General features: G+C 34.1%; 2 protein-coding genes across 2 annotated transcripts; both read left to right on the top strand.

Moving 5' to 3' along the window:
* Nucleotides 1-7511: 7511 nt before the first annotated feature.
* LOC112029614 (monooxygenase 2) lies at nucleotides 7512-9678 on the top strand (the record flags this gene model as incomplete). The annotated part of the gene is made up of 3 exons (XM_065782125.1): nucleotides 7512-7715; nucleotides 8440-8668; nucleotides 9008-9678. Coding segments are annotated over 3 exons (978 nt in total), but the record flags the coding sequence as incomplete, so codon positions are not given.
* An 894-nt stretch (nucleotides 9679-10572) lies between these two features.
* Nucleotides 10573-12485, top strand: LOC136071155 (monooxygenase 2-like). The gene is made up of 4 exons (XM_065782122.1): nucleotides 10573-10747; nucleotides 10997-11143; nucleotides 12116-12175; nucleotides 12338-12485. The coding sequence occupies exons 1-4, from the start codon at nucleotides 10674-10676 to the stop codon at nucleotides 12483-12485; spliced, it is 429 nt and encodes a 142-aa protein (XP_065638194.1). The 5' UTR covers nucleotides 10573-10673.
* The last annotated feature ends 2696 nt before the right edge of the window (nucleotides 12486-15181 follow it).

The raw sequence follows: 15181 nt of genomic DNA, 5'->3' as shown, positions 1-15181 counted from the left end.
CTTCAAGTACTCTTGAGATAAAGTAAGGGAATAGTAACAAATAGAAAAAAAGAAGCCCTTAAGCTATAAAATTAAAATTAAAGATTAAGAAATAAAAGATTTGGAGTTTGATTACTTGATTTTCTTCTTTTTCTTTTTTTTTTTTTTTTGGAGATGAATTTTACTAAATCAAGTTTTGGACCTGATTTTTTCGGGGAAAAAAAAATGAAATCTATCACCTTACATAAATATTAATAAATTTGAATTAAGATTGTGAGTTGCTTTCATTTGAGGTTAGACATTTTGGAAATTTGAGGCACCTAGGTTTGGTAGATCCAAATTTTGCTACTAAATTTTTTTTTTTTTTGGGAAAGGTTGGAGAAGGTGGCATTCATGTTGAGATGAATTTTCTCAATAGTGGTATATGGAAGGTAAGAGTTAGACTTTGAAGAATGTGGGAAGCTGTCAACCGAAAAAATCTAGAACTAATCAGTTTGGACATGGTTCTTATAGATGAACAGGTAAGATTTGAATTCAGAATATATTTTGTCATATTTTCTTTACTCGACTCGCACCTTAAAACTAAAATTGTGACTAACAAATTACTTATTTAAGTAATTTGATGACACAATACATGGTACAATTCAAAAAAACAATGTTAAGAAGTTTCAGGCACAACTACGAGAAGGACAATTATATTCACTGTCCAATTTTCGAGTAGATACTTACAAGGAAAAAGATAGCTATCGGCCTATAAGTAAAGACAAGAAGGTTAACTTTCTACATACAACAGTTATTATTAAACTAAAAGAGGTTGAAATTACTATCTCTCAGCATAAATTTGAATTTGTTGATTACAGAACAATTGTGGATCGCTTTGACAATAACAAACAATTGACAAGTAGCCTAAAAACTGTCAAATTTATTTTCAAATAATTAAGTTCCAAATTACTTAATCAACTTTATTTACTGCTTGCATCTCATCCTCACTCAACATGCTCTTGTCCCCTAAAATCATTAAAATGAGGTTCTAAAATCACAGACAAGACCAAAAGAAATTGACCCAGCAATGCCTTTTTCTTTGTACCAAGACTAGAAGGGTTTTTAACTAATGTAGAACATTTTATATTTTTCACTTACCAATCAACAAAAAGAAAGGCCTTCTCTTTGTACCAATATGTTGGTCCTGCGACATATGTATTTCCTAATGTAATTTAACAAGTTGCTGTCTCTAACATGCTATGTCCAAATTGAAACATGACACTTGTGTTGTGTCTGTGTCCAAATTTCATAGATCAAATTTGATGTGCAGGCCGATTTTTAATAATAATAATAATGAATGAAGGGCACCTTTTTCCAACACTGTCTTGCAAATCAAACAAAGCTTAAAGCAAGGAAGGAAATTTATAAACAGAACTAAGCAAATTCATTTCTATGCCATGCTGGACTTATGTTATATCTAGAGAGAGGAGAGAGAAATCCAGTCGCTTCAAAGTAACCACTTCCTTTTATAGCCAAGAAAAATCCCAACTATCTAATATTGTTTTTGATTTTTCTCTTTTTTTTTTGGTTGTGAATTGTAATTATCAAAAATGAATATCAAAAACTAAAATAAATTAACAATATTGGGCAGGGTTTTACCCCTATATGATCCACATCATCAACAGCTCAACGCTGTTTTCATTTCCACACAGCTACCTTTGTCGGTCTGTCTTACCTGAAATTCAAAGCAGAGCACATTACTTGAATGCACACATATCCTAACAGCCAAAGTAGAGTTTAAAGGAGCTATATAGCTTCTCTTTTACTCATCCACTAAATAGGCGTAAAAGGTCCCAATAGGCTGCATCATTGGGCAGATTCTGTGAGGATTTTGTGAAATGAAAAAAGAAAAACTAAGGACAAAAATTCTATAGCAATGATTGATCACCCTTGACAGCACTAATAAGTTGGGTGATGAATTGGGTACACCTCCAATGTCACATGACTACTACAAATTCTACAACCACAAATAATGATGGTGAATACATGATTAACTGCATTGCAACAATGGCAATAATAGTTCAATACTATAGAGGATATACTTAAGACTCTTGGATTATGCATTTGATGATACTGTGGTTGAAATATCTACCAAGTGAAGTGAGTAATAGTTGACAAACCCTTTGCTTAATTTAATTATCAGAAAATGTTTGATCTCAGTATGATCATCGCTTAAAGCAAACAACATCATATGCAAGTCATGTGACATTCTATTAAGGTAAATGATAAACGGTTTACATAGCATGGAGGTGCACTAGCTAAATAAAAAATTTAATGCAAACTGAGCACATGATTGTTAATTTGAACATTCTAATTAACAAATAGCAGTTAAGAAAGATGTCGTCCTAGCTGTGCAAATAATTACTTTATCATTCTGAACATAGAAGACTAGGACACATAATAGTGGAGGTAGACATAGGAATAATTCCTTTACGAGTTTTGTATATCTTTTATAATTATGCATAGTCTGTGGATTTCATAAATGTTTCCATAAATCATGGTATTTACCGTCATCGGTCCCACAACCAGGGCGGTGTATGTTAGTGCAGAGTGATCTTCACAACCCATGTACCGACTCAATATTCTCACTTTGTATCTGTTCGATCTGTGTAGTTGTTCGTCGAGGTTAGGAAGTGAAGGGTCCTAGGTGGGCTCAACCTGAACTACAGGTGGGGTCGGTCGGCAGGTGTGGGTACAAATATACAGCCACCATCGTTGACAAAGCCGCTGAACAATGAGGGAGACAACTGAGAGGGTGGTGGGGACCGAGGCCAGCTGAGCACAGGATGTGTTCTACACTATCGTCATGGCCAGTGAGGTGGGATGGCTGGGAGCATCGTCAGACGTGCATTGCAATGACCCGGTGCCATCCATGTACATGCCCCAGTCGCCCTCCAACGCCTCATCATCTGTACAAAATTGCTGTACTTATTAAGATGACAACAAGAGATTGAGTCAGAAAATGTCTTACAATCTATAGCCTAGATATGAATCAATGGCATTTGACCCTTTACAAGGATTTAATTTAGGGAATGAAACCTCTCATTTACACACTCACACGCAGAAAATGTCGTCCCAGTTGTAGCCTCATGGTTGCTTTATTTTCTGGTATTATTACTTTTTATTCCTGATTGCATATTTTTCCATTTGCAATGAAAGTATCATATTTTGCCCCCAAAAAAAATGTCTACTATTTGCTGTAATTTTTTTTTATTGAATAATTATTTCAACTTTAACAATAAATTTTAAGAAAATTCTTGAAGGTGAGTGATAAAATTTGATGTTTTAGGATGGAGAAAATTTTTTGATTAAAAGTGGAAGAGATTATGCATTACTATAAAAATCCAAAAAACTCCTTTTTTTATTTATTTTTTTATTTTTTATTGGAACAGTTTGCATTCATTCAACTGAAAATGTAAGACAACAAGCCCAAGAACAAAGCAAGAACAGAGCTAGAAGTTAGAGAGCAGCTACAAAGCTGATACAATAACAATAAAACATTGTTTTCAACACAAGATTCAACATGTATAATTACCCTAGAAATTAGACAATATAAAGGAGAGGTTCATTCGTAAGTAAGTTCGTAGAAACTCAGTTTGAGTGGGATCATAGAATCCAATAACTATTGTAAAGTGTAAACCCTACCCAATAAAACTAATGCTTAGGACACCTAGACTACCCTATATAAACCCTGTTTTGTTGATAAAATCTAATAAAAATTGTTTTTTAATTCATTATTGGCATATTTAATTAACTAATTTTTTTTTAAAAAAACCTTTGAATTACAAAGTCCAGCTTTGTTTACCTGTATGTAATCTATCATTGTTATTACCAGTAATTTTTAAACAAGATATTATTTTATGAACTTTATAATGTGATTACAACTTTGAATTTTCCTTATATACTTCTAAGTTTATTTCCATGGTCGCATAGAAATATTTTTAAAAGGAATTACATTAGCAAACAGATTATTGTGCTTTATACTCGATGGAAAAATGAATAGACTTGCTGTTTTTTCATCAATGTCTTAAATATATTAGCATTGATGTGTATATGTTAAAAGTGGATAATAGTATTGTGATTGTAGTTTATAAGAATGAATGAAACAGGTTTGCATGTCTTACATTTCAATACATATATTTTGGTTGGAAGAACTTAAAAAGCTTTACCTGTTGATTGATATTTAAAGTGCTTAGTTTTAATATTTAAAGTTTGGGAGAACATTGTAACTAATTATACCATAACAAAGAGAAAGAAATGCATATTAACCTAAAAACTACTTACCAAACAATATATACTTCGCTACTATAATACGTCCTCTAAATAAATTACAACTCAAAGTAGTAGAAGTGGAAGTCAGTAAGAACTGGAGGTATTAGAGTTAGAAGTTACCCAAGTCATCCTTATCCTCATGACCACCTCCAGGACCTCCACTGCATCCATGCCCTCCAAACCCACGACCTCCCCTACCACGACCTGTGGCCTGTGTCTCACCTCAGTTGCCGTGGCATGCGTGTTCTCCAAGAAACTGCAATCAAATAAGAGTAAATTTAACTTTAGACTAAGGAAGGTCCCAATAGAACTCTTCGTCATCTGAAACATCCCAAATTATAGAACTCTTTCAAGGATATTGCTAGTTACGTTCCCATCACTGACTCCTAGGTTTTTTATTTTTTATCATTTTTTGTCTTTGTTTCTTTATTGCAATTTTCCATCTGCGTCAAATTTTAGTATTCCATTCTACATCATTCACACAAAATAAGAACATCAATTCATATTCCATTCTTTTCCATTAATTACATTATATATCAATTCCCATTCAAAAGCCTAAACCTTTATACCCACAAAAATTATTTTTGACACAGAGAAATCAATAACTCCACCAATACCCTTGGGAAATAAGTATAGGAGGCCAAAATAAATAAATAATTAAATAAACAAAGCCCTAGATCCGTCAGAAGCACCCTAGAGGCACTGACACCTAAAAATAGTTGGCTTTTCAAAGGATTTACTATTTCCATTCCCAAAGCCACTACAAATCTTAATGCTCCCCCTAACCTAACCCAACCTATTAGGAAAGGATTGGTGACCCTAATCTTAATGCCACTAAGTTCCCTTTTCAACCCCACATGTAGTAGATGATAATAATAATAAATCAATGTACTTAGTCAACAAACATAACCCACAAATAACTGCTACTCTAACACAAGACAGAAGCTTGAACGGGCTTTAATACCAAATTTGATGTAGGATTTTTAGGAATTTCAGCACTAAACTAGATTCTTGATGAGATATTGAATGTGTTGATGGCTGTTTGGTATTAAAACAATAAAAAGAACATCAAATAAAGAAAGATAAAACACTGGGCAATCACACCTAGGCTTTCCTAAGCAGTCACACTTACGTAGGAGATAGCAATCGCGCTTCAAAAAAGTTGGAATGTTATTGAAATCTATCAATATTATCGACTACAATAAAGCCATTATATAGGCTATTTCTCAATCCTTTCTTAGAAAGACTAGGAATTCTAGTAACAAAAAAACAAAACAAAAAAGTACTTTAAGAACTTCTAAGACAATTCTAATCAATTCTGCATTTGTACACAAAATGTATCAGACTTTCAACTGATGTGGTAAGTTTATATGTTCCCATTTGATATTACAAGGATAATGACATGAAACCTGATGATGTATGGAATCAGTTAGTTGAACACTTCGGCTTCGGTGGACTACAGCGGTAGCGGAGGCCTACAAAGAGAGAAAGCAGTCAAAGGGTGACCAGGGTGAGCCGGCCAAACACCCTCCGATGATGAAGTTAGTTTTTCTCTTCTAATGGAGTTTCAACTTTGCTCAATGTAAAATCTCAGGAAATTCATACCTTTGCATGGTGAAGACCGGGCCTTATATAGGGTACTCTAGGGCGGTTACTAGTTCAATAACTTCCCATAGAATCTTGGAATTCGGACATAACCTCCTCAACGGCTACAAAAAATCATAACCGCCGTTGGAAGTTACATGCAGTGGAGGGATTAGCGGCGATGAACGCGGGTTGATAAGCCGCTACGAAGTTCGCCAAGTGTTTGCGTAGTCGTCCATGTGCTCTGCGCATGGGCGACTCCTTGTTGTGTCGTGTGGTCGTCTATGCACCTTGTGCATGGACGATTCTCTCCAATTGATTCCCTGGAGTGATCAATTGCCCAACATCCCAAGGACGAGATATCTGGACGAATTGAAGATGGCTTGATGTTTGGCCAACCGCAACTCTCTGGACGACCCTTCTGGACGAACCATAGATGTGATTTTTGGTTATACATCAATATGAATTTATGAATTCCACAATATTCTAGATACAATATTTCATAAAATAGTTAAATATGAAGTGCTTGTTTGGCTAGCTTATTTTTTGCTAACTTATTTTACTATTTAGGATATTTTTGGTACTATTTATGGGTCTTATTGTACTATTTCAACTAACATTTACCTTTATTTACATTACTCTCAACAAAATGTTTTCAGTTTCAATAAAATAAGTGGATCCTAAATAGACTCGAAGAGCACTTAACAACCAAACAAAAAGAGAGTCCAAATCTTCTGTCCCACACTTCCTACTCCACTATATACTCCACAAATAAAAACATGCCACATGTACATCTAATTTATTAAATGCAAAATTTATGCATTCTATTATTTCAATTTCCTAAAATAAATAAATAAATAACATATCATATTTAGGTAATTGAAATAATGGAAGACATAAATTTAGCATTTAATAAATTAGATGTACATGTGGCATGTTTTTGTTTGTGAAGTATATAGTGGAGCAGGAAGTGTGGGACAGAAGATTTGAACTCAAACAAAAATGAACAAATGTGTCAATATGAAAAATGATTAAAATAAAAACTTTGAAACTCAAAGAACCAAAATAAACCCAAAATTTTAAGGCTTAAAAGTGTACGTTATTTAAAATATTGATTTGCATTTATTTCTATTTAATTCCTTTATATAAAAAAGAAGTAGAATCTTTTCAAATTTCATGATTGTTATTCTTTATTATCAATTTAAGGTACCAACCATATATATTTATTCTTTATTTGGTGATTAAAAAAATTATAAATCACTAAGACTACCTGAAACTCACAATTCATCTCAAATTCTCCACCATAAAATTGAGCGCGAACTTATAATAAATACTCCCCTTTTAAGAAATTCCTTTGACACATATTGTAGCGAACCTTACCCGCCTCCACAAGTACCTTCAGTAACGCGCCTGTCAAAATTGTCACAAAAAGATCCTTCTGAGTCAAAACATCCCGCCTTAGCAAGCAAGATAAAAGTTCGCCACTACAATTACTTAAACAAAAGAGCACGCCGCTTTAAGTCCTGTCTTAAAAAAAAAAAAAAAAAAAAAANCCCACTTTTTGTATTCCACACTTCATATAATGGTATAGTATTGTACTCAAAATTACTCTTTTAAGTGTAACTAAATGCTAACACCCATTGCTTGGTGGTGTGAACTATGATGTGCACAGTGGTGAGCATGAAGTTCGCTGTGTGAAAAGGAAGTTTCTATTGGAAGCCCTTGCAAAGGAACTCCCAACTGGCACCATTAGGTTCTCCTCCAAGGTGGTCTGTATTGAAGAATCGGGCTTCTTCAAGCTGGTGCATCTTGCTGATGGAACAATCCTTAAAACTAAGGTAAGTCTTTAGTTCTTACATTTAATCTTTTATTTTGTTGAGTCAAAGCCTAAAGAATAGTTCACTTTTTGCTCAGTGGATTTAGAACCAGCCCTATTACATGGACCCTTATAATTTAAAGAACCAAATAATTAGTGAAAAGGATAATTCCAGTGTGAGATGGATGGATTAGGATGCTCACTAGACATAACTTGATCATAGAGTTCATAAAATCCTTCGCTTTCAAAATGAGTGATTTAGATTTTGTCACCTCATTAATATTTTAAATTTTTGGTATTATAAATGGTGATCATACTGTAATAATGGTGAATCCTTTTACGCTAGATTTCCTACTTTGTCTAGCAGAGAAGTGGCAAATTCTTTGGTATCAACATAAACAAACATTTATCAGCACCATTTCAATATTCTTCTAAGTTATTGATGATGTGGCAAAATCTGACATACTCATTTATTGAAGAATGATCAAAATTTTAAGAAATTTACTGATTGATTAATGGATGGTTAGTGTTTTTAAGAAATTCTACTATAGAATTACCTAAGAACTCTAATGAATCTGAATCCATGATGGTTATACAGTAGCAAAAACATCATTTTTATCTTGCAATTTATATGTTTTGAATTCACTTAGTAAGAATGTGACTCCTGCTATCTATGTGACTGTGTTTATTATTAGTCTAACCACTTAGGCCTTATTATGATATTGATGTAATGTTGTGAATGAAAGGTGTTGATTGGGTGTGATGGAGTGAACTCTGTGGTGGCAAACTGGCTGGGATTCAAGAAAGCAGCTTTTGCAGGGAGATTGGCCATCAGGGGCTGTGCAGAGTTCGAGGGTGGTCATGGGTTTGAGCCCAACTTCATGCAGTTCTTTGGAAAAGGTGTTCGATCTGGTGCCTTCCCTGTTAATGATAATTCTGTTTATTGGTTTGTCACTTGGACTCCCTCAAGCAAAGGTGAGAACTTTACCCCAACTGAAAGGCTTGTTTATTCTTGGTAAATATTCTGAAAGGATACTACTAAACTATTATTCATTTTACTACAAAAGACTAGCAAATTCTCACCAATATAATGTTTATAAACAAAAGTACTAATGATGTTATTTCTTTATAAAAAGCTTACAAATTGACGTCATAATATATGTGATTGGTGTCGCTTCAAATAAATATTGAATTACTTTTTTATGATTGATGATACATCAATTTCTAAGACTTATTTTGTGCAATTTGTACTATTTAGTGTCACTCATTTTGAAAATGTGACAATTAATCATCTTCTTGATTTTGATCTTGTAGAGGAAGAGCTAGAACAGGACAGGGCTAAATTAAAGCAAATTGTGCTGAGTAAGCTAGGAAAAGTAACAGAGCAAGCAAGGGCTCTAATAGAAAACTATGAACTTGATGGTTTCATATCATTGCCACTGAGATTTAGACATCCTTGGGAGCTACTATGGGGAAATATCAGCAAAGGCAATGTTTGTATAGCTGGAGATGCACTCCATCCTGTAACCCCAGACATTGGCCAAGGTGGGTGTTGTGCCTTGGAAGATGCTGTAGTGTTAGCCAGGTGTCTTGGTGAGGTTTTATTGAGAAAACCAAAAGAGAAAGGTGAAGAAGAAAAAGACGAATATAAGAGGATTGAGATGGGGTTGAAGAAGTATGCAAAAGAGAGAGCATGGAGAAGTATGAAGCTCATCAGTGTGTCTTATCTGGTTGGTTTTATACAGGAGAGTCGTGGGAATATGATGACCTTCTTGAGAGATAATGCATTGGCTGGATTCTTATCAGGTTTCACGTTGAAAATGGCTGATTTTGATTGTGGGAAGCTTACCATTTCTTAAATGCAATCTTATAGAACATAGATATTGCTATATATGCATGAGCATGATGCTGTTGTAAAATATAAAGTTTTTCTTTTCAATCTGAATCCTGAGAAATATCATAAGAAAATGCAATAGTTGCAATAATTTATTTCCTCTTTTCATTTTAATATATTGATTGTTATTTTTTGTTTTGCTTGATACCTTATATTATATTGACAACACAACATTGAAAAAAAAAATAGTTTCTAATTCTTTTGTGGGCAATTTTTCTATTTGAATTCCTATATCCCTGTAATCACAATTTTAATTTTATTGGGGTTTTGAACTAAAATAAAAAGATTCTGATTATAAAGCCCCTAAACCTTAAGAAACTTAAGTCAAAATATTCCTCGTTCTGATAATCAAGAGAGACAAGGTGCTAAAGAGATAAGTCATTCAAAGACGTGCGTAAATTAAGGTGCTAAAGAGACAAGGACTTTAGACTCATCACACCCATCACAATTTTGAGAGTGACATATAACCATTTATAAATGATGGGAATTTAGAGCTCCTTTGGATAGGTTGTTGCGAAAATGCGTCTTCAATAAAATTTGGTACAAAAATGTGAGTTGCATCTTCATGAAAATCAGGTACTTTCTTCGAATTTTACTATAAAAAGCTTGCAAACTAACGTGACAATGAGATCGAACTTTACTCTATAAAGCTTCCATATTAATGTAGCAATGAATGTAATTAAAGACATATCAATTTATAAGACTTATATCATAAAACTTGTAGTATGCAAGCATAACTCTATTTTTTTTTTTTTTTCCCTCAAAAAAAAAAAAACTCACTTTTTTTAATTATAAAAAAATAAAAATAAATACTTACTGCACTCATATTTGGTTCCATTGTATGTTTGGCCCAGGGTCGGACCTGCCTAACACTAGCATTCAACTATTCAAACATTCAACGCTTCAAGCTTATACGTAAGAGAAATCAGTGTTTAGGAAACGTGCACCACTTGATATTGTCATCAATGGGATTGTCCTTGGATTTTATTTTTATCCCATCTCAGTTCTCTTACATTATTTATATATTGGGTGCTGTTAACGACTTTTCTTCCAATCTTTTCTTTAAGAACAGAGCATAAAAGCATCATGGATATAGCTGTAGATGTTGTGATTGTGGGAGCTGGAATAGCAGGCCTCACAACATCCTTGGGACTTTACAGGTACCCCTCAAGCAACCAGAACTCTCCCTTTTTATAGTTTCTGTGGCAAGTAATTTTACTGCATAAGTATTAGTACATATGTATTATTTTAGACATGCTTCTTATATTGTTGTAGTGAGTCACTGACACTAATCATATTTTTATTGTTACGTTAGTTTGTAAGCTTCTTATGGTTATATTGGTAGGAGATTTAGCGATTTCCATTTTACGATTGTAAAATTTGAAGGTTCAGTTAACATATATGTGCAGGTTGGGAGTTGAGAGCATAGTCTTGGAATCGTGGGATAGTTTGAGAAGCACAGGATTTGCCTTGACACTTTGGACTAATGCTTGGAGGGCTTTAGATGCTGTTGGCGTTGGTGACTCACTCCGCCAACAACATTTCCAGATTCAAGGGTAACTACCTAATCTTTGGCCACTATGTTAGATTAAAGGTCTAAGACACAAGTGTCTATTTGTCTACCTAAGATTAGGGAATATATATATATATATATATAGAGAGAGAGAGAGAGAGAGAGAGAGAGAGAGAGAGAGAGAGGGTTGTGTTAACGGGCATTGTAAGAGCATGGGGCAGCTTTATGTATTTTTCTTCTATTTATTCAATTTTTTTTATTAAGTGAGACCACATTAGTTCAACCTTAATTAACACTGCACAATCCTTGATAACATTTGCCAAATATATATAGTTGGGGGAGGGATTTGAACCTGGACTTCACTGTTAGAAATATCATGAAGAATCAGTTGAGTACAAGGCTCATGGCTTCAAGGATTAATTTTTTAGGGATACAAAATTCCACAACTTGTTAAGGTAGTAAGACTTGAATTTTGATTGGATCAACATTACTTTTATATAGGTTCATTATTGACACAACTTTTATTATGTACTAAGGTTTTTTTTTTTATCATAATTTTTTAGTTACAATGGGGGAGAGGAGATTTGAACTATGAATGTCTCTTTTAAATATATCAAAAGATGTCAACTAATTGAATTATAAAACTCATAACTTATTGTGTACTAAGTTAAGTCAATAATTGTGAAAAAGATTTGTGTCACTAGAATTATTGTGTACATAAATGTAGTTGCAGAATAATGCCTGACGTTTTGTGTGGCTAGATTAATTGTGTACATAAATGCAATTACAAAATAATGATATTAAGCAATTTAATCAAGGCTATAGGGAGTTAGGGACACCAATTAAACTAAAAAAAAAACTTAAAGTTTACGAGTCTGGATCCAACTATATTATATTAATCCGTCTCTCTTCTCATTATAATTCAATATGCAATTTCACTTACACGTATATACCTAACATTTAATGCTTCGTATCTTTTAGTATGCATTTGACTTTAATAGATTTGAATGTGCAGGGCAGTAGTTGTATCCTCAATTTCAGGACTTGCTACTTCAGAGACATCATTTCACGCAAAGTAAGTCATTAAAATTTAGTAGTGTCAGCCCTTTCTGTTTCTTCTTTTGCTAGCTTGCCAGATTACATGAATCATTGAATGAGAGAATAGCTCTTTTCATGACTTTCTTGTTCATGCTTTATGATGAGAGCATTCTAATAACTTTGGGTTGTGATGTCAAAGAGGAAACCATGAAGTTCGTTGTGTAAATGGGGTTGAAGAAGTATGCAAAAGAGAGAGCATGGAGAAGTACGAAGCTCATCAGTGTGTCTTATCTGGTTGGTTTTATACAGGAGAGTCATGGGAATATGATGACCTTCTTGAGAGATAATGCATTGGCTGGATTCTTATCAGGTTTCTTGTTGCAAATGGCTGATTTTGATTGTGGGAAGCTCACCATTTCTTAAATGCAATCTTATAGAATATACATTTAGCTATATATGCATGAGCATGATGCTGTTGTAAAATATAAAGTTTTTCTTTTCAATCTGAATCCTGAGAAATATCATATGAAAATGCAATAGTTGCAATAATTTATTTTCTCTTTTCATTTTAATATATTGATTGTTATCTTTTGTTTTGCTTGATATCTTATATTATATTGACAACACAGCATTGAAAAAAAAAAGTTTCTAATTCTTTTGTGGGCAATTTTTCTATTTGAATTCCTATATCCCTGTAATCACAATTTTAATTTTATTGGGGTTTTGAACTAAAATAAAAGATTCTAATTATAAAGCTCCATGATAGGCCAAGAATGTATTGACCACTTTAGTGAATTAATCAATTAATTAGAAAAGTTAATTAATTGGATTCAATTATATGCAATAAGCGTGGTAGCACAAGCAAATCACCAAATAAACTAAATGTAGCGGAAATTAAATTTAACACAAGTGATTTGTTTACGAATTGAAAAAACCACTGAAGCAAAATCCCACTGGGTGAATTTAAGATCACCACTCCCGAAAATTCACTATTATCAAAATAAGTGATTACAAGTAAAGAAATCTTAGTACCTTATACTAACCTACAATTGAACCCTTACCCCAATACATAATAGGAATTGCAATGTAGTGACAATCTTTCCTTTCAATGCACGATTCCCTATACATGACTAACCAATCGATGCACAGATCCAAGTACGTGACTAACACACCAACTTGAGAAGGATGTTAGCTGCAAAGTTCTATAGTTCATCCACACTATAAAGATCAAGAAGCTTCTTGGTTACAAAATCCTACGGCGTACAAACACAGCAACTTCTTCAAAAGAAAGATGAACTAAAGCATATGTCTCTGGTCACAATATGCTTGCATAAACCTTCGCATCAAGTTTCATCCAGTTGCATTAAGTGAGACGGCCCTTAAAATAATAATTATATATGTTTAGAGTTATAAGAAAAGAAACCCTATACAAATACACATGGATATGTGTGAAATCAAATTTGAAAAACTAATTTTCGTAATTTTCGATAGATACAGCTGTCGAGCTTATCTGTCGAGCTTCACCTTTTAAATCTAGATAGATACATTTGTCGAACTTTATAGAATAACACTTCTTCACTTGATTCTTGAACAGATTTGCATGGCTTCAATACTTGGACTTAAACTCTTGTTCCTTGAAGTATTAAATGCATCCTAGATCTACCCAATTACAAGTAAAGTGCATTTTGTCAAAGGATTAGCCAATTCTAAATGACATATATTCTAAACATGTTCCACATATATCCTAACAATCTCCCCCTTTGGCAATCCGTGACAAAACCACAACAAACAAATGAAATATGAGAGAAGTTATAACTCACTCAACTCATACTTACTTGTTGAATACAATAAAATTTACCCTAACACAAACTCTTGAAAAACTTTGCAAGAAGAGAGTTCATGACATGGAAGATTTTGACAACCTGTATTTCTAAAACACTTTAAACAAAACTCATCACAATATCTTAGTGTGAAACAACAATAGAAAAAGATTGTATACAATTAATAAGAAGCATGTGCATAAAGAGGAAAAGAAACAACACATGATGAAATAGGTGAAAGAATGTAATAACAACCTCATCAAATATATATATCAAATAGATACAAGGTTTGTTATCACTAAGTGGTCACAAGACCGATGTACAAAAACAATATATCTAAAAGAGAAAGAAAAGAAAAGATACAAAAAGTCCTCACTACATCCTTCAAAAAAATAAACACTCCCCCTAACAAAAATCTCCTATACTAACTTTCCCCCTGTGTACATGACTACTCTCATACCTAAAACTACTCTCCCTTTTTGTCACGAATGACAAAGGGCAAGTCACTCAAGCAGTCATCTCCTCATCATCGGAAAAGCTAGCATCCTCATCCTCATCATCATCATCACCATCGGAGTCACCATCATTGTCATTGTCCTTAGATGCCTCAGGAGAAGGAGAAGGAGACGCCATGAAGACACCAAGGCAAGCATGTCGTCGTGCAATACGACTGACACAGGTATTCACCTGATATAACTATTCATTGAGAGTGTCAAGGCGAGCATCTATACTCTAAAGCTGTGCCATGACCACCTCAAGGGTCACACCACCTGCGGAAGGAGAAGGAGCGGAGGTAGATGGATTGGAAGAGGTTGGAGGAGTCGCCGTCTCGGTCCGTGGCCACTTCGGTCGAACTTGGGCCTCACTCCTTCTAACAGACGCACCGCTGATGGCATCCATGATAGAGAAGTGAGTGGACTCGAGATAGGAGACAAACGCATGGCGAATGATCCTTGTGATAGTAGAAGGGAAAATAAGCTTATCACAGGTCACCGTATCCTTATAGACATCTATAAGGGAGTTTATGAAATGAGAGGGAAAGTCAATGGTATGCCCCTCAAGGAGGGATAACAAAAATCGAGCACGAGACTCAGTAATTAAACCTTTTGCAAAGTCTGAGCAAGGGGTGTTTTGATGGTCACCCCAAGAGAAAGGTGTCTCACAAAAGAGACATGAGTTCATCTTTGGACATAGTCTGCAGACGAAGACAGTAATCAAGATGT

The sequence above is a fragment of the Quercus suber genome, unplaced genomic scaffold, assembly GCF_002906115.3.
Source record: "Quercus suber isolate HL8 unplaced genomic scaffold, Cork oak 2.0 scaffold_15, whole genome shotgun sequence".
Taxonomy (NCBI): Eukaryota; Viridiplantae; Streptophyta; class Magnoliopsida; order Fagales; family Fagaceae; genus Quercus; species Quercus suber.
This window is presented reverse-complemented; position numbering and strand designations above follow the sequence as displayed.

Coding starts and splice junctions, on each gene's coding strand:
- LOC136071155 (XM_065782122.1), top strand. CDS start 10,674: ATGGATATAGCTGTAGATGTTGTGATTGTGGGAGCTGGAATAGCAGGC. Junction 11,144..12,115: donor CAACATTTCCAGATTCAAGG/GTAACTACCTAA, acceptor TTGAATGTGCAG/GGCAGTAGTTGTATCCTCAA. Junction 12,176..12,337: donor GAGACATCATTTCACGCAAA/GTAAGTCATTAA, acceptor GTGATGTCAAAG/AGGAAACCATGAAGTTCGTT.